Here is a 24479-nt window from a genome sequence, read left to right as displayed (position 1 = left end):
GGAAACCCAGGCCAGGACTGTGCGGTGTGTATGGAGGGAGACCAAGACAGTCTCATGGCAAGCAGTAGCCAGCCAGGGCTACTGTGTGAAATGTTATCTCAAAAAAAAAAAAAAAAAAATCCAAGCTGGACGTGGTGGTGCACGCCTTTAATCCCAGCACTTGGGAGGCAGAGGTAGGAGGATCGCCATGAGTTCGAGGCTGAGACTACACAGTGAATTCCCAGTCAGCCTGGGCTAGAGTGAGACCCTACCTCAAAAAAACAAAAAAAGAAAAGAAAAAGAACCCATGCTGGACATGGTGGCACACACCTTTTAATAACAGCATTTAGGAGACTGAGGTAGGAGGATCACTGTGAGTTCAAGGTCAGCCTGAGTCAACGTAGTGAATTCCAGGTCAACCTGAGCTAGAGGGAGACAGACCCTGCCTCAAAAAAACAATCTAGAAAGAAAGGAAGAAAAGGAGGGAAGAAGAGAAGAAGGAAGGGAGGAAGGAAGGAGGGAAGGAGGGAGGGAAGGGGCCCGTGCTTGGAGCTGAGCCAGCATGAGGCACCAGGTCACTAGGATAAAGGACTGTGTTGATCTAGAATCAGGTAGGAGCAGCCCGATCTGTTTCAGAAGCCCACCCTGAGGGCAGTGCCAAGCATGGGCTTCCCAAAGCCAAGCTAGAGAGAGAAGATGGGGCTGTAGAAAGGGAGACAGGCTGCCCTTGTCAAGGAGCAATTATCAGAACAGAAAGGGGATTTACAGTTAGATCACCCAGCATGGATGGTATACGACCATCCAGTCCACAGGTTGAGAAAGACTGTGGCATGCATCTGGAGGCTAAGGGAACCTTGGGAAATCAATGGGTGATGTCTGCCCTGAGCCTCAGTGGGCAGGCAGGGCATGGCATGCCATTCCCTCACACCAAGTCCATATGCTTGGAAGTAGATCTGCTTGGAGATGTGACAATCTCTGCTTAGTGAACTTGAACAAGAAGTATTTGGTGACTGGAAAGATGGCTTAGTGGTTAAGCACTTGTCTGTGAGGCCTAAGGACCCCAGTTCGAGGCTTGATTCCTCAGGACCCACATTAACCAGATGCACAAGGGGGCACACGTATCTAGAGTTCGTTTGCAGTGGCTGGAGACCCTGGCGCGCCCATTCTCTCTCTCTCTCTCTCTCTCTATCTCTCTGCCTCTTTCTCTCCGTTGCTCTCAAATAAATAAATTAAATAAATAAACAAAAAAATTTTAAAGAAGTATTTGGTAAGCTATGCTATGACCCTTACCTCTCGGGCGTTTGAAGTGGACACCTCTGTGATGCCTGCAATCTGGATGCTGCCCCTCGAATCTTCCCTCAGGTCCAGAAATCCTGAGGATGGGTTCAGGAGGTCACGGATCACTTCATTATAAATCTGGAGAGGAGAGGACAGAAAAGTTACTTACTGAGACGTTATGTTCTGATGTCAACTTGCTCAGATCAGCAATCAAGTGAGAGACAGGCCCGCTTAGGTGGGACTGTGGGAGGGTTTCCAGGCAGGATTGCCTGAGGCAGGGAGACCTTCCCCGGAGTGGGTGGACTTCCTGGTGGCGGACCACATAGGAAGGATCTCAGAGAGGACACGGGCCTTTGTCTGGCTGCCCGTGCTCCTCGCATCTACCCTGTTGCTGTCACCTTCACGGACACTGGAGTCCGGCGTCTCTAGCCTTCCAATGCGGACTGAAGGCCAGTAGCTCCCCAGGAACCCTCCAGACCTTCAGTGCCAGACTGGGACTCCTGAAGCATCCAGCCCCATGGACTGAGCAGCTGCCGGGTCCTCCGACTCTCACGCCTGCACACAGCCATTGTAAGACTGCCCAGCTCACATCTTATAAGCTAACCCAATAAATCCTCTTTGCAAAATATTATCATTCTATCAGTTCTGTTTCTCCAGAGGACTAAGACAGGTTGGAATGAAGTAGCTTTGGTACAAACAACTTCAAGGAAGGGCCGGAGAGATGGCTTAGCAGTTAAAGCGTTTGCCTACAAAGCCAAAAGACCCAGGTTCAATTCCCCAGGACCCACGTAAGCCAGATGCACAAGGTGGCGCATGTGTCTGGAGTTTGTTTGCAGTGGCTGGAGGCCCTAGTGCATCCATCCTCCTGCCACACAATTCTTTATTTCTGTCAAATAAATAAAAATACACTATTTAGAATATGGCAGTCAGTACGACTTTGAGAAGTTCTGCCGCTGCTCCCATTCCTTGGGTGCTTGGCCACATGTGGCCTGACAGAGGGAGAAATGGTCACACCAATCAGCGAGCACAATGGGTGCTACAAGGTGCCTCTCCAATTGAAATGGGATTGTGTGCCAAAGACCATTCCTCTGTCCCCTGAACCACTCTTGTGATCATGGGGTACCATAGTAAGATCAGGGATTTCCCAGTAGGCTTGCTTTTTCTCTGTGAAATGAGTTCCTTAGTCAGAAATAAAACTGTGTGGGAGTCATGTAGAACACAAGCCATCTGGGCTCTGGAGGAATGGCTCAGTGGCTAGGAGCACTTCTCACAAAAGCATGAAGGCCCCAGAAAGGGCTGAGACTGCTGAAGTCTGGCCTCCCAGCCCCCACGTGAACAGCGGAGCGGGGCCTCGCACGCGGTGACTCCAGTCCAGTGGGGAGCAGAGTTTAGGGAATTGCTAGGGCTCATGAAAACAGCAAGCTCTGGTATCAGTAAGAGACTCTGTTTCAAGAAAGCATGCAGCCTTCTCTTTGTGGCCCAGTGGAGGGGCTGCTGGGTACCCTTTCTCCCATTTCTCAATCTGTACTCCAGTACAGGAAGCAATGTGGGCCAATTCACATCTAAGAAGTTAGAAATTCTTGTCTCAATTGTCCTGGCTGTATTGAGAGTGTTTGGTCACCACCTATTAGGTTTACTGCTGACAGTTCTAAACTGGCTTAGAGAGTTGCCATGATAATTCCATCCTGCCTCGCTTTCCCCTTCACAACTCCACTCTCCATCATGTCACTTTCTTTTTAAAGTTGGATGATTGCATTGCATTTTATATCATGCATGGTTATTAGCTTATGGGAGCCATGGGTGGAATGTGGTGTTTCATTCAGGTGTCCCCCATAAAATTTGGTGTTCTGAATGGAAGAGTCTGAGCTGATGGTGATTTGGGAATTAATGCCTCCTTGAGGTAGTGTATTGGTGGAGGTGGGCTTATGGGTTTTATAATCAGTTTCACTATGGCAGTGTTTGGCACACTCTTCTGTTGCTATGGTCCATCTTATGTTGTCCAGGGGTGATGTCCAACCTTGCTCATGTCTTCATTTTCCTTGCCATTGTGGAACTTCCCCTTGAGCCTATAAGCCAAAATAAACCTCTTTTTTCCCATAAAATAAAAGAAAGCATGCAGATAGAAAAAAATTAAAAATAATTTTTTTAAAAAAAGAACTTTGATACACCCCCATGGCGTCTGAGCTACCAGAAGCTCATGCTGAATGAACAAGCATCAGCAGCCAGTGTTTGGGTCTCACACGTGTGGACAGCTGTGTTGAGTGTGCTGCACTCACACCGATTTTACAGCAGAGGCACGAGGAAAGGCTCACCTCCAGGTAAGACATAGACACGCTGTAGTCCATGTTGCCCCGGCTCTCCTCGATGGCCTGGAAGAGGTCAGTGAGGGTCTGCAGGTAGATGCCAGGCTCGGCATCCATGCCCAGCATGGTGTGAGTCTTCCCGGCACCTGTGGGAGGAAGGGGCTCCTGAGATGGGCTCAGGTGAGGTGTGCAGGACCATGCCCTCCTCACTTTGCCCCATAAAGGGGACTGGGCAGATGGCTCAGTGGGTAAGAGTGCTTGTGATGCAAGCATGAGGACTTGGGTTCCATTCCCAGAACCCACCTAACATGCCAGGATAGATGAACATAATTGTAATTCTAGTGTTCAGGGGTTCAGAGACAAGAGGATCATTGGTACTCATTGGTCAGCCAGTCTAACAAAACCCAGCAGTCTCAGTGAGGCTGTGTCTCAGAGATATAAGGTGAAAGAGATATAAGAAAGAACACCCAGGGGCTGGAGAGATGGCTTAGTGGTTAAGGCGCTTGCTGGCAAAGCCAAAGGACCTAGTTTCGATTCCTCAGTATCCATGTAAAGAGAGATGCACAAGGGGGTGTAATGGTCTAAAGTTGGTTTTCAGTGGCTGGAGGCCCTGGCATGCCCATTCTCTCTCTCTCTCTTTCCCTGTCTGCCTATTTCTCTCTCTCGCTCTCTCTCTGTGTATCTGAAATAAATAAAATATTTGAAAAAAGAAAAGAAAGAAAAGAAAATGATGCTCAGGGTTTAAGAGATGGCTCAGCAGTTAAAGGCACTGGCTTGCAATGCCTGCTATCTAGGTTTGATTCCCCACTACCCACATAAAGCCAGATGCACAATGTGGTGCATGTGTCTGGAGTTCACTTGTTGCAGTAAGTGGCCCCGGGATGCCCATACTCTCTCTCTCTCTCTGTCTCTCTCGCTTATAAATAAAAATACAGGGCTGGAGGGATGGCTTAGCGGTTAAGGCATTTGCCTGCAAAGCCAAAGGACCCAGGTTCGATTCCCCAGGACCCACGTTGGCCAGATGCACAAGGGAGTGCATGCATCTGGAGTTCGTTTGCAGTGGCTGAAGGCCCTGGCATGCCCATTCTCTCTCTTTCCCCTCTTTCTCTGTCAAATAAATAAATAAAAATTTAAAATAAATAAATAAAAATACACACAGGGCCAGGCATGGTGGCGCATGCCTTTAATCCCAGCACTCAGGAAGCAGAAGAAGGAGGGTCACCGTGAGTTCAAGGCCAACCTGAGACTACATAGTGAGTTCCAGGTCAGCCTGGGCTACAGTGAGATCCTACCTTGAAAAAAACAACAACAACAACAAAAAATACAGGTGGGTGCATCTGTGCACACACACTTGCATACGTCATACACAACACACATGTTCACAAAACAAGAAAATAAAAGAAAGTGGAGGACAAGACTACTGCTTTTAGCCTAACACGTGACTAGATTCACTTCCATGTATTGGCTGAACGAATGAGCAGGCATATATGTAAGACTATGACCCAGGTACTTCTCTGGTCCAGTTTTCCAGTCCAGCCCTGACCCTCTGAGGAAGGTGTCTGGGATGGAAGAAGTGGCTTAGTTTTGCAAAGCCAGTTACCTCGGGAAGCTTCCAGAATCACCCTGCTGGCTACATGGCAAGATCATTTCTGAGGCTCTGTTTTCTCATCTGTGGGAGGATGGTTTAGGGGACCCTCTCAAAGCTCCTCACAGCATGAGGGAGCCCAGCATATGGGAGCCTGGTGCTGTAAAGAAGGGTTCTCAGGCTGGAGAGATGGCTTAGCGGTTAAGCAAACGCTTAACCTGTCAAGCCTAAAGGAACCCGGTTCATGGCTAGATTCCCCAGGACCCACGTTAGCCAGATGCACAAGGGGCACAGGTGTCTGGAGTTTCTTTGCAGTGGCTAGAGGCCCTGGCATGTCCATTCTCTATCTATCTATCTGCCTCTTTCTCTCTCTGTCTGTCGCTCTCAAATAAATACATTAAAAAAAATTTTTTTTTAAAAAGAAGAAGAAGGGTTCTCGTCAGGCATGGTGGTGCATGCCTTTAATCCCAGCACTCGGGAGGCAGAGGTAGGAGGATCACCATGAGTTCGAGGCCACCCTGAGACTACCATAGTTAATTCCAGGTCAGCCTAGACTAGAGAGAGACCCTACCTCGAAACCACCCCTTCCAAAAAAAGGGTTCTGCGGGACCAGGAATGGACCTCAATACTAGAGTGCCTGCATAGTATACACAAGGCCCCAGGTTCAATCCCCAATATCACCAAATCCATATATGGGCTGGGATGTGACTCAGTTGGTAGAGTGCTTGCCTAGCAGTCAGAAAGCCTTGGGGTTTGATCCCCAACACTGCATACACTGGGTTTGATGGTGCACATCTATAGTCAGGAAGATCAGGAGTTCAAGATCATCTTCAAATACATGGTGAGTTTGAGGAAAGCCAGGGCTACATGGAACCCTATCTCGCAGAAAAATGGGGAGCTGGGGAGATAGTTCAGTGAATAAAGTGCTGACTGTGCAAGCATGAAGACCAGAGTGTGGAGCGCCGGTACTCATGTGAATGCCAGGTGTGGCGGCACATCTGTAATCCCGGCGCTCAGGGAGTCACAGGCACCGAATCTTCAGGGCAAGCTGGGGAGCTAGACGAGCTGAATCAGGAAGCGCTGGGGTCAAGTGAGAGACTGTCTCGATAAGTAAGTGAGGAGTGACCCAGGACGACCCAGCTGGTGTCAGCCTCGAACCTCCGTATGCTCACACACGTGCATCCACACACACACGTGCACCTGCATGCATATGAACACGCACGTCGCGGTTTGAATGTGAAGACTTCTCCATAGCCTCATTTGTTTGTGACGGAGCCTCACACTCAGCCTCCAGCTGGTGGAGCCTTGCTGGGGGATGGATGTCACTGGGGGCGGACCTTGAACTTTCCCAGTCCAGCCCACTAGGCTCATGCTGCTTCCTTCCAGTTGATGTGACACCCAGTTATCTGCTCTGCCATGCTGACCCTGCCTTGACGAAACTTCCCTTCAAGGCTGTAAACCAGGAACTGGAGAGATGGCTTAGTGGTTAAGTGCTTGCCTGTGAAGCCTAAGGACCCTGGTTCAAGGCTCGATTCCCCAGGACCCATGTTAGCCAGATGCACAAGGGGGCGCATACATCTGGAGTTTGTCTGCAGTGACCTGAGGCCCTAGTGCACCCATTCTCTCTCTCCCTCTCCCTCTTTCTCTGTCAAATAAATAAATAAAATAGGGCTGGAGAGATGACTTAGCAGTTAAGCACTTGCCTGTGAAGCCTAAGGACCCCAGTTCAAGGCTCAATTCCCCAAGACCCATGTAAATCAGATGCACAAGGTGGTGCATACATCTGTATTTCGTTTGCAGTGGCTGGAGGCCCTGGCGCACCCATTCTCTATCTATCTGCCTCTTTCTCTCTCTGTCTGTTGCTCTCAAATAAAGAAATAAAAATAAACATTTTTAAAAAACTAAAGACTGGAAGCCAGGATAAACTCTCTCCTCTTATACACTGTTTCTAGTCAGGTGTTTTGCTATGATGCAAATATATACATGCACACCACACATATACACAAACCCTCCTGAGGATATACCCTGCTTGGTACCTGATGGACCGTAGGCAAACACTGTTGCATTGTATCCAGAGATGACGCCCTCCACTAAATGCTGGATGGTGGCACAGTACACATCTTCCTGCAAACAGACAGGAGGAAAGGTGGTCAGAGGACAGTCCAATCCAAGCCAGAGGGGCCTGCTGCTTGGATGGTGGGGGCTGCAAGTACATTGCTCCTCTGCACACATGTGTGCATGCACACACACACACACACAGAAAGAGAGAGAGACTGGAAGGACACCCTGGAGAGGTTCCATAGCTGGCCAACTTTCAGCTTGCTGCCTCAACCACACTGAGCCTCACATTACGAGGCAATGCTGAGCATGGAGACTAGCTTCCAGGGAGGGTTACATAAGGAATTGGGAGTCGCCACCAGGAGGTCTGATGCACACTAGGGACTGAACGTAGATGAGTCTTTCCCAGGGCTTCTGCAAGAATGGAGAGATCGAGAGCCAGGGGTGGTGGCCCATGCCTTTAATTCCAGCACTCAGGAGGAAGAGGTAGGAGGGTCGCTATGAGTTCAAGGCCACCCTGAGACTACATAGTGAATTCCTGGTCAGCTTTAGCTAGAGCAAAACCCTACCGAGAGAGAGAGAGAGAGAGAGAGAATTGAGAGCCTGAGAATATGGAGGACTAGGAGTGATAGAGCTGGAAAATCTACGAAGAGCATTAGGTCCCAACTTCATGGGACAAAACTGGAGTGGCGATGGAGTTTAGGGGCTAAAGGGATGTGAAACAAGGTGATGCCCAGAATTAGGAGTGTGGAAGTAATAAACTCCCTGTCCTCAGAGGAGTTCAAGGGTCACCCAGGGATAGAGGGTGAGGCAGCAGGTTCAGCTGGCTTGACCACCAACAGTCCCCTTTGCTGAACTTCCTGGGTGTCCACACTTGTCCATGCTTTCTTCCCATGAGACGGGCACAGCTTGGGCTGCTTGCAGTTCCTCTGAGCTCAGCAGTGAGCCACCAAAACAGCCCTGCCTCCTCCAGCTTCCTCCTATGCAGAACGAAGGAACATCACTGTGTGTTTTGCCCAGCCGCTGTCAGGCTTGGGACCTTAAGAGTAAAACTCAAGTGCTGGAGAGATGGCTTAGCAGTTAAGGCGCTTGCCTGAGAAGCCTAAGGATTTGGGTTCAGTTCCCCAGTACCCATGTAAAGCCAAATGGACAAAGTGGCATGTGCATCTGGAATTCATTTGCAGCAGCTAGAGGCCCTGGTGCACCCATTCTCTCTCTTTCCTTCTCTCTCTCTCTTTCTCTATCCTCCCCCTCTCTGCTTGAAAATAAATAAGCAAATAATCTGGATGTGGTGGTATATGCCTTTAATCTCAGCACTTGAGAGGCAGAGGTAGGAGGATCACCAGAAGTTCGAGGCCACCCTGAGACTTCATAGTGAATTCCAGGTCAGCCTGGACTAGAGTAAAACCCTACCTCAAAAAGAAAAATAAAATAAAATAAAGTGTGTGTGTGTGTGTGTGTGTGTGTGTGTGTGTGTGTGTGTGTAGAAGAATAGATTAATGGAGGCGAAAAGGCTCAAGTGAGGTCAGGGGAAGAGACTGAGTAAAGGAAAGATGGAGGGAGAGCTAATCAAAATCTAAGATATAAATAAATCATATGGAAACCTTCTTTTTTGGACAATGGAACACTCAGGAGCCATAGATTGTTGCTAGAAATTTTTCAGTGCCAGGGATGGGATACTTTCCAGTGAGTTGTTGGCCAGGGAGGCCCCTGATGCCCCCAAAGCATTATAGACCATTGCCAAGGCCCTTAGTTTCCCACCAGGAATAGATGGTAAGACCCTATTGCTGAAGACTCCACATACTTGGGCTGCAAGGCCACTGAGAAATCCTGCTGGAACTGAGCTGAAAACCCCCTCCATGTAGACCAGCTGACGGAAAGCTGGAAGAAGCCATTCTACATGTAGTTCAATGGGAGAGAGAGAAATCACGAGTGAAGATACTCAACAGTGGACACTGAAAACCTTATATTTGACCAGCCAGGCCAAATGAGCCAATGGGTGCAATAGTGGCACGTCTGTCATGGTGGAAACCAGCTGCCCCCTAATTGGACTGGAGGCCCGCTCCATGGGAGGGAATATATCCCTGATACTGAAAACTTAAAACAGGGGCAGTCATGAGCCCTAAGGATGTAACATCTGCTGCTGTCTGGCTAAATGTATATACTATGCTTATCAAACTGCCCCGTAAGCACTTCTCTTAATGTTCATACCCTTATACTAATGCTACTCTCACTTTTGGTAGAGAATCTTCTCTTTTTTTTTTTTTTTTTTTAATTTATTTATTTGAGAGCAACAGACACAGAGAGAAAGACAGATAGAGGGAGAGAGAGAGAATGGGCGTGCCAGGGCTTCCAGCCTCTGCAAACGAACTCCAGACGCGTGCGCCCCCTTGTGCATCTGGCTAACGTGGGACCTGGGGAACCGAGCCTCGAACCGGGGTCCATAGGCTTCATAGGCGAGCGCTTAACCGCTAAGCCATCTCTCCAGCCCCGAGAATCTTCTCTTTTCAGATGGCAGTGACCTTCGGATGACTCAGAAGGCATCATGGTGCTGGAAAGAAGTGACAGGAATGCTCAGTACTGCAATATCTCTATCACACCTTCCAGGCTCAGGGTCCATTGCGGAAGAGGTGGCGAAAGAATGTAAAAGTCAAAGGAAGGGTAGGACTCCTTACAACGTGCTCCCTCAGACACAAAATGGCCTGGATATCCATGACCTCACAATGCCTGACACTTTCTATACAAGATCATCATAATAGGAGGAAAAGTTCATGACATCAAAATAAAAGAGAGACTGATTGAGAGGGGGAGGGCTATGATGGAGAATGGAGTTTCAAAGGGGAAAGTTGGGGGAGGGAGGGTATTACCATGGAATGTTGTTTACAATTATGGAAGTTGTTAATTTAAAAAAAATTTTTTTAAATTTTAAAAAAACAAAAAACAAAATAAATAAATAAAATAGAAATTATTATATTTTTTTGAGGTAGGGTCTCAGTTTAGCCCAGACTGACCTGGAATTCATTATGTAGCTTCAGGGTGACCTCAAATTCACAGCAATCCTCCTACCTCTTCCTCCTGAGTACTGGGATTAATGGCGTGTGCCACCACACCTGGCTTAAATAGAATTATATTTTTTCTTTTGTTTTTTTTTTCTTTTCACAATTTTTATTAACATTTTCCATGATTATAAAAAATATCCCATGGTAATACCCTCCCTCCCCCCCCCCCTTTGTTTTTTATTAAGGTAGGATCTCATTCTGGTGCAAGCTGACCTGGAATTCATTATGTAGTCTCAGGGTGACCTTGAACTCATGGCCATCCTCCTACCTCTGCCTCCCAAATGCTGGGATTAAAGGTGTGTGCCACCAACCCCAGCTAAATAGAAATTAAAAAAAAAAAAAAAAAGCATAGTATTCAGCATGGAGCAGCTTGCTGGTTAACGTCAGGGTCCCTGGTCCCTACTGTCTCTGATGCCATTAGGATTATGTGGGAGTGTGTGTGCGTGCGCTTGTAGAGGTCACAGTTTGATGCCTGGTATCTTCCTTACTGTCCACTACTATTTTCCAGAGGCAGGTCTCACACTTGAATCCAGAGCTCACTGATTGGGCTAGTCTAGCTAGTAAAGCTTGCCCCAAGGAGCCCTTGTCTCCTCCTACCCGGTGCTGAGATCACAAGGGGACCATCGTGGGTGCCGAAGATCTGAGTTCTGGTCCTCACACTCGTGCAGAGAGGGCCCTGACCCACTGAGCCACCTGTCCAGCCTGGCCATCAGAGCTTGAGCATGAGAAAAGCAGCGCTGCTCAGACAGTGGTGGGGGCGGGGCGGGAGAGGCCTTCTTCATACATATAGTTGAGTCCTGAACCAAGGACAGGTTACTGCCAAAGGTGGCCGATGGATGTCCAGCAGGCCCTTCTCTTGTGCTCAGCACCCCCTCTGAGATGTCCCTGCTAACTTGACTGACCCAGGGGCCAGGCTGGCTGTACAGGAAAGAGAGTGGCAGACTAAGGATAGCCTGATCAACGCTGCACTGAAATGCTCAGTCTGCTCCTCTCCCCCTTGATCCTGGCCAGCGTTGGGACTGCTTTGGCCAGCAAGCATGCACACATGACACTGTGTCCCTGCGGGCCAGGCTCTGGCAGCCCTTGAGGTTTCCGCTGTCTCTGCTGCAGTTCTGAGGCTGCCATGCAGGGAAAATGGTCAGGTGCATACTCCGGTTGCCAACCAATGCCAGAATCCACTGATAGCCAAGTAGGAGACCGTTGGAGACCTCCAGCTCAGCAGAGCCTCTGATGACCACAGCCCCATGCCATTCAATCTTAACATACAGATGACCATGGGTAGTGGTCCAGGCCGGTTATGCTGGAATGTGGGTTTTGAGGCAGTCAATACCTGGGAGACAGTTGCACACACCTGACACCGGGCTTCTTAGAAGTGGGAAGACTCCTGTCTGTTGTGGCGCACATATATAATCCCAGCACATGGGAGGCTGAGGCAGTTCAAGACCAGCCTGGTGAGTTTGAGGCCAGCTTGGTCTACATAGTGAGACCCTGTCTCAAAAGACAAAAAGAAAAAGCTGGGAGTTGTGGTGCCACCTTCAATCCCAGCACTCAGGAGGCAGAGGTAGGAGTATTATCATGAGTTCAAGGCCAGCCTGAGACGGTCAGCCTGGGCTAGAGTGAGACCCTACCTCAAAAATAAAAGAACAAGGGTGAGGGGATATGGTGGAGACTGAAGTTTTAAAGGGGAAAGTCGGGGGAGGGAGGACATTACCATGGGATATTTTTTATAATCATGGAAATTGTTAATAAAAAAATTTGAAAAGAAAAAAATAAATAAAAAATACCAACAACAGTAAAAGGTTGGTGGGGGGGAAGCTTGGAAGATGGTTCAGTTGGTAAAGTGCTTGCTGTACCTGAGTTTAGATCCCCAGAATCCATGTAAAAATGCCATAGCCAGGCATGGTGGCACATGCCTTTAATCCCAGCACTCGGGAGGCAGAAGTAGGAGGACTACCATGAGTTCGAGGCCACCCTGAGACTACATAGTGAATTCCTGGTCAGCCTGAGCTAGAGTGAGACCGTACCTCGAAAATTTAAAAAAAAAAAAAGCTAGGCATGGTAGTACATGCCTGTAATTCCAGTGCTGGGGAGGCAGAGACAGGGAATCCCTAAGACTCACCTAGTCTAGCTGAATGGATGAGCTCTAGATTCAGTGAGAGACTGTCTGTCTCAAAGAATAAAACTGGAGCCGGGCGTGGTGGCGCACGCCTTTAATCCCAGCACTCGGGAGGCAGAGGTAAGAGAATCACTGAAAGTTCAAGGCCACCCTGAGACCACATAGTGAATTCCAGGTCAGCCTGGACCAGAGTGAGACCCTACCTCAAAAGAAAAAAAAAAAAGTCCTACAGAGACTGGGAATAGAAGGAACATATCTCAATATAATAAAGGCTATTTATGACAAGCCTACAGCCAACATATTACTAAATGGGGAAAAACTGGAAGCTTTTCCACTAAAATCAGGAACAAGACAAGGGTGTCCACTGTCCCCACTTCTATTTAATATAGTTTTGGAAGTCTTGGCCATAGCAATAAGGCAAGAGACACACATAAAAGGGATACAAATTGGAAAGGAAGAAATCAAGTTATCATTATTTGCAGATGACATGATTCTATACATAAAGGACCCTAAAGACTCTACTAGCAAGCTGTTAGAGCTGATCAAAACCTACAGCAATGTAGCAGGATACAAAATAAATACACAGAAATCAGTAGCCTTCATATATGCTAACAACAAACACACAGAGGATGAAATCAGAGAATCACTCCCATTCACAATTGCATCAAAAAAAATAAAATACCTTGGAATAAACCTAACCAAGGAAGTAAAGAATCTATACAATGAGAACTTTAAAACACTCAAGCGAGAAATTGCAGAAGACACTAGAAAGTGGAGAAACATCCCTTGTTCCTGGATTGGAAGAATCAATATCGTGAAAATGGCAATCTTACCTAAAGCAATCTACACATTTAATGCAATCCCTATCAAAATTCCAAAGGCTTTCTTCATGGAAATAGAAAAAACAATCCAAAACTTCATTTGGAATCACAAAAAACCTCGAATATCTAAAATAATACTGAGCAACAAAAAAGAGGCTGGTGGTATCACCATACCTGATTTTACCCTATACTACAGAGCCATAGTAACAAAAACAGCATGGTACTGGCACAAAAACAGACATGTAGATCAGTGGAACAGAATAGAGGACCCAGATGTAAGCCAAAGTAGCTATAGCCACCTGATATTCAATAAAAATGCCAAAAATACTCATTGGAGAAGAGACAGCCTCTTCAGCAAATGGTGTTTTGAAAACTGGATAAATATCTGCAGAAGGATGAAAATAGATTCTTCTCTCTCGCCATGCACAAGAATTAAGTGCAAATGGATTAAAGACCTTAACATCAGACCGGAAACTTTGAAACTGCTAGAGGAAAAAGTAGGGGAAACCCTTCAACATATTGGTCTTGGCAAAGACTTTCTGAATACAACCCCAATTGCTCAGGCAAGAAAACCACAGATTAACCACTGGGACCTAATGAAATTACAAAGATTTTGCACCGCAAAGGACACAGTGAAAAAAGCAAAGAGGCAACCTACAGAATGGGAAAAAATCTTCGCCAGCTATATATCTGATAGAGGATTAATATCTAGGATATACAAAGAACTCAAAAAGTTAAATAATAAGGAATCAAACAAGCCAATCAAAAAATGGGCTATGGAGCTAAATAGAGAGTTCTCAAAGGAAGAAATACGAATGGCATATAAGCATCTTAAAAAATGTTCTACGTCACTAGTCATCAGGGAAATGCAGATTAAAACTACATTGAGATTCCATCTCACTCCTGTCAGATTGGCCACCATCATGAAAACAAATGATCATAAATGTTGGCGGGGATGTGGAAAAAAAGGAACCCTTCTGCACTGCTGGTGGGAATGCAATCTGGTCCAGCCATTGTGGAAAACAGTGTGGAGGTTCCTAAAGCAGCTAGAGATTGATCTACCATATGACCCAGCTATAGCGCTCCTAGGCATATATCCAAAGGACTCATCTCATTTCCTTAGAAGTACATGCTCAACCATGTTTATTGCTGCTCAATTTATAATAGCTGGGAAATGGAACCAGCCTAGATGTCCCTCCACAGATGAGTGGATAATGAAGATGTGGTACATTTATACAATGGAGTTCTACTCAGCGGTAAAGAAAAATGAAGTTATGAAATTTGCAGAAAAATGGATGGACCTGGAAAGTATTATACTAAGTCAGGTAACCCAGGCCCAGAAAGCCAAGCGCCACATGTTCTCTCTCATATGTGGATCCTAGCTACAGATGACTGGGCTTCTGCGTGAGAATGAAAATACTTAGTAGCAGAGGCCAGTAAGTTGAAAAGGAGACATAAAGGGTGGAGAAAGGAAGGGAGGAGGCTACTTAATAGGTTGATATTGTATATATGTAATTACAATGATTGTAATGGGGAGGTAATATGATGGAGAATGGAATTTCAAACGGGAAAGTGTGGGGGTGGGGAGGGAGGGAATTACCATGGGATATATTTTATAATCATGGAAAATGTTAATAAAAATTAAAAAAAAAATTTAAAAAAAGAATAAAACTGGAGAGAAATTGAGGAAGATGCCTGACGTCAACCTCTGGCTTCCACACGCCTATGTCCACTTGTGTGCCTATGCACATACAAACTTACACACCACACGTACACATACAAAACTTTTTAGAAAATGGATGCATGAAAAGAAGAAGGTGGTCTGGTGCTGAGAGCTTGCAAGAGGAGTCTTGACCTTCCCCTTTGCCATGGAACTGGAAAACCCTTGTGTGCGGGCTGTAGTGAGCCTAAGGTTCTGCCCCTTTACTTAGAGCCAAATATCCCCAGATGCCCCCCCGCCCCGCTTCTGTGTGATATGCCATTTCAGGAGGTCTGGGTTCAAATGCCACCTGCACAACCACACCTGCTCCTCTTCTGTGATGTGGGGACAGGTGGTGTGTCGAGCTGTGCTCTGTCCCAGTAGAGGGCGGCAGTGGGTGGTGACATGAGGAAGAAAAAGGGAGAGGCGCTCAATGCTGGGTCCACTAAACACATGGCTCTGGGCCTCACTGTGTGACCTGGACTTTCACCCCTCTGTCCTGGTGACAGCTCTCATCATAGGTGCCCTTCCTTAAAGAGGCCCACATGGGCCACGGAGTCACACTCGTGACAATGAGCAGGACAAGAGTACTTGGTTCTCTCCTTGCCCAGCAAGCACCCCTGTCAGGATGTGGCCATGTGGGATCAGTGAAGGAACTCAAGTGAAGACCCCAGACGGGCTACAGCACCTGGCACCCTTTCTGCACATAGAAGGATCTCGTACTTGGCCCCTGGGACAGGTTTTCTGCCTATAACCTCCTTGTTCCTCAGGAAGATGCTAGAGCAGGTGCACAGATGGGGTCAGGGCTGTTGTACCTGAGACGCTCGCTGGTCAAAAACCGTGTCAAAAATGAAGGTGCGCTCCCTGGACCGGTGTGCACGCTGAGTGTCCTCTGGGTCCTCTTCAGGGTCCATGAGCACCACCACCTGGCAGCAAAAGAGTGAGGGGCCCCAAAGAGGGCTGGTCAGACCCTTAGTGACAGCCAGATGTGGGCAGGGATGCAGCTTTCTTTTTAATTTTCTTAAATTTATTTGAGACATGAAAATGGGCCTCTAGCCACTTGCAAACGAACTCCATATGAGTGTGCCACCTTGTGCATCTGGCTTACATGGGACCTGGAGACTTGAACCTGGGTCCTTAGGCTTTTCAGGCAAGCACCTTAATGACTAAGCCAGCCCTGAAGTTTCTTTTAAATTTTTTTAAAGATTTTATTTATTTATTTGAAAGAGAGAGAGAATGGGGGTGCCAGGGCCTCCAGCCACTGCAAATGAACTCCAGATGCATGCGTCACCCTGTGCATCTGGCTTATATGGTTCTTGGGGAATCAAACCTAGGTCCTTTGGCTTTGCAAGCAAAGGCCTTAATTGCTAAGCCACCTCTCCAGCCCCAGGATGCAGGTTTCTGCGCTATCTCTCTGTTCACCTCCTCAGTGGGCAGCACGTCCTGCCGTCACACCCCAAGGCATGACAGTAAGCTCTCCCAGGTAAGTCTAGCTCTGTAGCCAACCAAATATTCTTTAGATAAACTTCAGCCTGAGGAGGGTGGCCCACCATGCAAACAACCCCACCTGGTATGACAGTCAATGCCAGCCACCCATCCTGGGCCAAAGCCCCACAGTGACAAACCCTTCTACTAACTCATGGCATCTGGGAGGGTGGGAGGCACACAAACTGTAGAATGGCACTGGACTGGCCACTGCCCGAGATAGAAGAGGACAAAGGGACCGTCCCCAACCTCCCCATCCATATCTCCCACTTCTCTGAGGGTTTGCCAGGGCCATCACAGTCCCATATAAATACGGTATTATGAAACAGTATGTTAGGATTTCTGGGAACAGACTCTTCAAATGAGTCCTTCCAAGGGAATTGGGGAGCAGGGAAATAGAGTGTAAGCACACTCTGGCTGGGGGCCCAGGAACCTGGGAGGAGCCAAGAAGTAGGGGCTTGACTGGTAGCTGTAAGGGTCCCACCATGTGATTACACTCACCCAGTCCCTGGCTCACAGCTGCGGAAGCCCAGGTCCTGGGAAGCCAGGGAGTGCCAGGGCGACCCCTAGCTTCTGGCCAGTGCTTGTTCCATGCCATAAGTTATCTCTCTTTGCAGTGACAAAGGCAGGCCATTTGCTGTGGGGTCAGGCCCACTGCCTAGATGATTCAGATGGGTCTTGAGCTAGGGGCTGCTGACCAACAGGGCCAGGAAGGGGCAGTGAAGCTGCTGGTCATAAAAGTGGGCTCTGGATGGAGCCTGATTTTTTCAATTGCATCCTGGCCCTAACACTCACTCAGGTCGGGGGAACTCAGAGGTCACCTTAACTCTCAGAGCCTAGTTGTTTGTTTGTTTTTTAAATTGTTGTTCTAGGGACTCAAACCCAGGGCCTTGTGCATGCTAGGCAGACATTCTACCACGGAGCCATACCTACACCCCCCTCATCCAGTCTCAGCTGCAAAATGACTGTGAAGGAGTGAGCTAGACGACACCACCAGGCCTCAGCCGCTGAAAGCCAACTCCAGACACTTGCGCCACCTAATGCGCATGCGCGACCTTGCACATATGTCACCTGTGCTGACGTGAGATCTGGGCAGTTGAGCGTGGGTCCTTAGACTTTGCAGGCAAGTGCCTTAACTGGTACGCCTCCAGTTCCATTTTGTTTTTATTTTTATTTTTTTATTTATTTGAGAGTGACAGACAGAGAGTTCCTTTGGCTTTGCAGGCAAACACCTGAACAGCTAGGCCATCCCTCCAGCCTCTGCCATTCTGGTTTGGATACAACTTCTCACATATCCCAGACTACACTGGAACTTGTTATGTAGTTAAGGGTGACTCTGAACTCCTGATCCCCCTGCATCCACCTCTTAAGTGCTGGGATGACAGGTATGCACCACCATGCCTGGCTTCCTGCCACAACGTGGGTGAACCTCAAAACTATGAAGGTTGGTGAGAAGCCCCACGCAGAAGGTCATGCATTGGATGCTGTGCTGATGTGACAAGGCTGGAACCCACAGGCAGAAGGGGAGCAGCAACTGGCATGGGGTCTCCTTCAATGGCATCAAGACGCTTTGGGCTGGACCAATGCGTTCACTGCACATGTGTGAATGGACTGACTGCCGCTGAGCACTGGCTTGATGGTGGGTGTTGGAATTGAGCAGATGGCTCAGTGGGCAAGAGCTTGCTGTGCAAGCACGCGGGCTGGAGAGGCCTGATTCACCCTGAGTTTAGTCCACAGAACCCACATAAAATGCCAGGCATGGCCACACATATCTATAACCCAGTCCCTGGGGGGAGGAGGGGGGGTTGCTGGGGACAGGAGAATTGCTGAAGCAAGCTGATTAGTGAGACTGACCAATATGGCAGCTGGGATTAAAGGCATGAGCCACCATGCCTGGCTTCCCTCTTGCTTTTAAAAACATTTCAAGGGTTGGAGAGATGGCTTAAGTGGTTAAAGCACTACAAAGTCAAAGGACCCAGGTTTGATTCCCCAGGACCCTCGTAAGCCAGATGCACAAGGTGACGCATGCATCTGGAGTTTGTTTGCAGAGGCTGGAGGCCCTGGCATGCCCGTTCTCTCTCTCTCTCTCTCCATATATATATATATGTACATACATAGCAAATAAATTAATTTTTCAAAAAGAAAAATGTTTCAAATTATTTTTTTATTTGCACACACACATGGTAGAGGAAGTCATGTGGCATATTCTGGCCTTCACATCTGCACATACACACATGCATACACCACACATGTGTGTGTGTGTATGTGCTGCGTGCACACACACCAAGGCCCCTTGCTGCTGCAAACAAATACCAAACCCTTGTGCCACTAAAACAACAAAAAGGCAGCTGGGCGTGGTGGCACACGCCTTTAATCCCAGCACTCGGGAGGCAGAATTAAGAGGATCTCTGTGAGTTCGAGGCCACCCTGAGACTACATAGTGACTTCCAGATCAGCCTGGGCAAGAACAAGAACCTATCTCAAAAAGCAAAATGCAGAAGATGGCGGCGTAGGTACCACGCCAAAACAGCCTGGGGGGGGAAGACCAAAAAAAACTCAGCAAAATACACACTTTTACTAAAAAGTGAGGTGTATAGGAAGTTGAGGCGGCAGCGGAGAAGTAGAAGAGTTCCAGAGCATCCAGAGCCTGCACAGGCGGGAACAGCGGCCCGGGGCGGCTCAGCTACCCGCCGCAACCGCGGAGCGGCAGAAAAACCGCCGGACTCTCGGCTCGAGCCGCAGGACAAGCCAGGTGCGGGATTTTCCCCTCACACCGCGCTCTCCGCAACTCGGGAAACGTGAGGGGAGAGCGGCAGCGAGCAACGGAGGGAGGAGCAGACCGCGAAGTAAAAGCACACGTGGAGAAACGATACAACCAGAACAGCGCGGCTCCCTCCCCTCCCCTGCCGCCTGAACCCAGCTCCAGCGAACACAGCAGCGGCCCGGGACCCGGCCACGCCAACTTGGGCTGACGGCGGGACCCAAGCAGGAGCAGAATTTGGCAGCAACTTCAGCGGCTCCAGCACCGGTACCAGTGGCCCCAGCAGCAGCGGACCCAGGAGCGGCAGCGGTGACATATCCCGCAGCAGCGGCTTCGGGGACACGGCAACGGCAGCTTCAGCAGCGGTGGGGGCTCCGGGGGTGGCGCCTACAACAGCTGCAGAGGCGGCGGCAGCAGCTCAGTTTGCCCCGTAGGAAAAGCAAGTGCCCAGCTCCAGAAATCAGAACAGCAGCCCGACGACCCAGGCAGCAACTTGACTGAGACCACAATCACCCAAGGTAACTGGGATTGCACCAGGGAAGGGTCTCACTTGGTCACAAGCTGACTTGGATACCTCAACAGACCAGAAATCTAAACCTCTTTGTTGATAGAGGATCTGGTCATTATAATAACTACTCTTGCATACATACTCGGGGCTGTTTTTGATGGAATGGGTACAGTGTTTAGCTAAATTTTAGAATCTACCAGTATATTATTCCACTCAGCCTGCTTGAATACTCCTATAGCAGGGAAACTCAACCCCTAAGAACATCTTTGTAGATACTCTGAAAGTCTTAAGAGCCACACCTAATACCTTAAGGTCCTACCCTGAAAATATATTACACCAAATCAATTGATACAGCTAAGAATACACAGCTAGCTAGAAAATCCAAGCATTAACTTAATCCAAGATGCAAAAATATATACATTATAACACAAGAAACACTAAAAAGCAAGACGATATAAATCCACCTAAAAGTATTAATGCATCAGAAATGTCCTCCAGTGAGAAAGAGTTAGAGGAAATGCCTGAGAAAGAGTTCAAAAGAATAATTATAAATATGTTCAAAGAGGTCAAAGAACACATGAAAACAATCAAAGAAGAAATCAAAGAGGAAATCAAAGAGGAAATCAAAGGAATCAAAGAAGAGGCAGGACACCAATTTAATGAAATAAAGAAGGCAATACAAGACATAAATAGAGAAATAGAAATAATAAAGAAAAACCAGTCAGAATTACTAGCAATGAAGAACACAGTTAATGAAATAAAAAACTCTGTAGAAAATCTCACCAGTAGGATGGATGAGGGAGAAGACAGAATATCTAAGCTAGAAGATCAGGTGGCAGACCTAATGCAGTCCAACAAAGAGAAAGACAAACTTATACAAAAGTATGAGTGGGAATTTCAAGATATTCGGGACACTATGAAAAGATCCAATATAAGAATTCAGGGCATAGTAGAAGGAGAAGAATTCCACTCCAGAGGCATAGTAGGCATCTTCAACAAAATCATAGAGGAAAATTTTCCCCAAATTGGGAAAGAGGTGCCAATACAGATACAGGAAGCCTTTAGAACCCCAGCCAGACAAAACCCAGAAAGAAACTCTCCTCGCCACATTATACTCAAACTTCCAAACACACAAACCAAAGAAAAAATATTGAAAGCAGTTAGAGAGAAAAATCAAGTTACCTACAAAAGCAAGCCCATCAGGATTACAGCAGATTATTCAACACAAACTTTTAAAGCCAGAAGGGCCTGGAGTGATATATTCCAAGTTCTGAAAGATAACAACTGTCAACCAAGGTTACTTTATCCTGCAAAGTTATCCATCCAAATAGATGGAGAAATAAAGACATTCCATGACAAAAGCAGGTTAAAGGAATATCTGAAGACAAAACCAGCTCTACAGAAAATACTTGATAGAATCCTCCATGCTGAACAAAAGGAAAAGCACACATATAAGGAACCTAGAAAAAACCAGCCATACTCAAATACCAGTTAACAGAAGAGAGCACAGGTAGAACAAGTAACACACACACACACACACAAATGGCAAACATAAATACACACCTTTCAATAATATCTCTTAATATCAACGGTCTCAATGCCCCAACGAAAAGACATAGATTTGCAGACTGGGTTAAAAAGCAGGATCCTACAATTTGTTGTCTTCAAGAAACTCACCTTTCTACAAAGGATAGACATTATCTTAGGGTGAAAGGTTGGAAGACGGTGTTTCAAGCAAATGGGCCTAGAAAACAAGCAGGGGTTGCTATCCTAATATCAGACAGGGTGGACTTTAGTCCGAAGTTAGTCAAAAAAGATAAGGAAGGTCACTTTATATTGATTAAGGGCACACTCCAACAGGAGGACATTACAATCCTAAACATATATGCACCTAACATGGGGGCTCCCAAATTCGTCAAACAAACACTATTAGAACTAAGGTCACAGATAACACCAAACACGGTGGTGGTGGGTGACTTTAACACCCCACTCTCATCAATTGACAGGTCATCCAGGGAAAGAATAAACAGAGAGGCATCTGGACTAAATGAGGTCATAGAAGATATGGACCTAACAGATATATACAGGACATTTCATCCAAAGGCTGCAGAATATACATTCTTTTCAGCAGCACATGGAACATTCTCTAAAATAGACCATATATTAGGACACAAAGCAAATCTTAACAAATTCAGGAAAATTGAAATAATTCCTTGCATTCTATCTGACCACAATGGAATTAAACTACAAATCAGTAGCAAGAAAGGCTACAGAGCATACACAAAATCATGGAAGCTAAACAATACACTACTAAATGATGAGTGGGTCAATGAAGAAATCAAAAAGGAAATCAAAAAATTTATAGAGTCAAATGATAATGAGAACACAACATACCAAAATCTCTGGGACACAATGAAGGCAGTTCTAAGAGGTAAATTTATAGCCTTAAGTGCCTATATTAAGAAATTAGAAAGGTCGCAAGTAAACGACCTAATGCTTCGCCTTAAAGCCTTGGAAAAAGAAGAACAAGGCAAACCAAAAAGTAGTAGACGGGAAGAAATAATAAAGATTAGGGCAGAAATTAATGAAATAGAAACAAAAAGAACAATCCAAAGAATTAATGAAACAAAGAGTTGGTTCTTTGAAAGGATAAACAAGATTGATAAACCCTTAGCAAATCTGACCAAAAGAAAGAGAGAAGAGACACAAATTAATAAAATCAGAGATGAACAAGGTAACATCACAACAGATTCCAGAGAAATTCAAAAAATTATAGGGACATACTATAAAAGAATATACTCCACAAAGTATGAAAATCTGAAAGAAATGGATGATTTCCTTGATCTATATGACCTACCTAAATTAAATCAAAATGAGATTAATCACTTAAATAGACCTATAACAAACATGGAGATCCGAGCAGTTATCAATAATCTCCCAACTAAAAAAAGCCCAGGCCCGGATGGATTCACTGCTGAATTTTACCAGACTTTTAAGGAAGAGCTAACACCATTGCTTCTTAAGCTTTTCCAGGAAATAGAAAAAGAAGGAATCCTACCAAACTCCTTCTATGAGGCCAGCATCACCCTGATACCAAAACCAGGCAAAGATAGAACAAAAAAAGAAAATTACAGACCAATCTCCCTCATGAACATAGATGCAAAAATTCTCAACAAAATATTGGCAAACAGAATACAAGAGTATATCAAAAAGATCATTCACCCTGACCAAGTAGGCTTTATCCCAGAGATGCAGGGATGGTTCAACATACGCAAATCTATAAATGTAATACATTACATAAATGGGTTGAAGGACAAAAACCACATGATCATCTCATTAGATGCAGAGAAAGCATTTGACAAAATCCAACATCCCTTCATGATAAAAGTCCTACAGAGACTGGGAATAGAAGGAACATATCTCAATATAATAAAGGCTATTTATGACAAGCCTACAGCCAACATATTACTAAATGGGGAAAAACTGGAAGCTTTTCCACTAAAATCAGGAACAAGACAAGGGTGTCCACTGTCTCCACTTCTATTTAATATAGTTTTGGAAGTCTTAGCCATAGCAATAAGGCAAGAGACACACATAAAAGGGATACAAATTGGAAAGGAAGAAATCAAGTTATCACTATTTGCAGATGACATGATTCTATACATAAAGGACCCTAAAGACTCTACTAGCAAGCTGTTAGAGCTAATCAAAACCTACAGCAATGTAGCAGGATACAAAATAAATACACAGAAATCAGTAGCCTTCGTATATGCTAACAACAAACACACAGAGGATGAAATCAGAGAATCACTCCCATTCACAATTGCATCAAAAAAAATAAAATACCTTGGAATAAACCTAACTAAGGAAGTAAAGAATCTATACAATGAGAACTTTAAGACACTCAAGCGAGAAATTGCAGAAGACACTAGAAAGTGGAGAAACATCCCTTGTTCCTGGCTTGGAAGAATCAATATCGTGAAAATGGCAATCTTACCTAAAGCAATCTACACATTTAATGCAATCCCTATCAAAATTCCAAAGGCTTTCTTCATGGAAATAGAAAAAACAATCCAAAAATTCATTTGGAATCATAAAAAACCTCGAATATCTAAAATAATACTGAGCAACAAAAAAGAGGCTGGTGGTATCACCATACCTGATTTTAACCTATACTACAGAGCCATAGTAACAAAAACAGCATGGTACTGGCACAAAAACAGACATGTAGATCAGTGGAACAGAATAGAGGACCCAGATGTAAGCCCAAGTAGCTATAGCCACCTGATATTCGATAAAAATGCCAAAAATACTCAATGGAGAAGAGACAGCCTCTTCAGCAAATGGTGTTTTGAAAACTGGATAAATATCTGCAGAAGGATGAAAATAGATTCTTCTCTCTCGCCATGCACAAGAATTAAGTCCAAATGGATTAAAGACCTTAACATCAGACCGGAAACTTTGAAACTGCTAGAGGAAAAAGTAGGGGAAACCCTCCAACATATTGGTCTTGGCAAAGACTTTCTAAATACAACCCCAATTGCTCAGGCAATAAAACCACAGATTAACCACTGGGACCTAATGAAATTACAAAGATTTTGCACCGCAAAGAACACAGTGAAAAAAGCAAAGAGGCAACCTACAGAATGGGAAAAAATCTTCGCCATCTATATATCTGATAAAGGATTAATATCTAGGATATACAAAGAACTCAAAAAGTTAACTAATAAGGAATCAAACAGGCCAATCAAAAAATGGGCTAAGGAGCTAAATAGAGAGTTCTCAAAGGAAGAAATACGAATGGCATATAAGCACCTAAAAAAATGT

General features: G+C 46.0%; 1 protein-coding gene across 1 annotated transcript in view; it reads right to left on the bottom strand.

Annotated features, from left to right (window-relative positions):
* Positions 1-24479, bottom strand: part of LOC123458781 (kinesin-like protein KIF19) — a 92333-nt gene that overhangs the window by 52164 nt on the left and 15690 nt on the right. Inside the window, exons 3-6 of the mRNA XM_045144137.1 lie at positions 15714-15824; positions 7182-7269; positions 3570-3706; positions 1270-1395 (exon numbers count right to left, since the gene is read on the bottom strand). Of these exons, the coding sequence (XP_045000072.1) occupies positions 1270-1395; positions 3570-3706; positions 7182-7269; positions 15714-15824 (462 nt within the window). The remainder of the gene's footprint in view (positions 1-1269; positions 1396-3569; positions 3707-7181; positions 7270-15713; positions 15825-24479) is intronic.

This window comes from Jaculus jaculus, chromosome 2 (assembly GCF_020740685.1).
Source record: "Jaculus jaculus isolate mJacJac1 chromosome 2, mJacJac1.mat.Y.cur, whole genome shotgun sequence".
NCBI classification, from domain to species: domain Eukaryota; kingdom Metazoa; phylum Chordata; class Mammalia; order Rodentia; family Dipodidae; genus Jaculus; species Jaculus jaculus.
The sequence above is the reverse complement of the archived record's forward strand: the minus strand, read 5'-3'. Positions and strand labels throughout refer to the sequence as shown.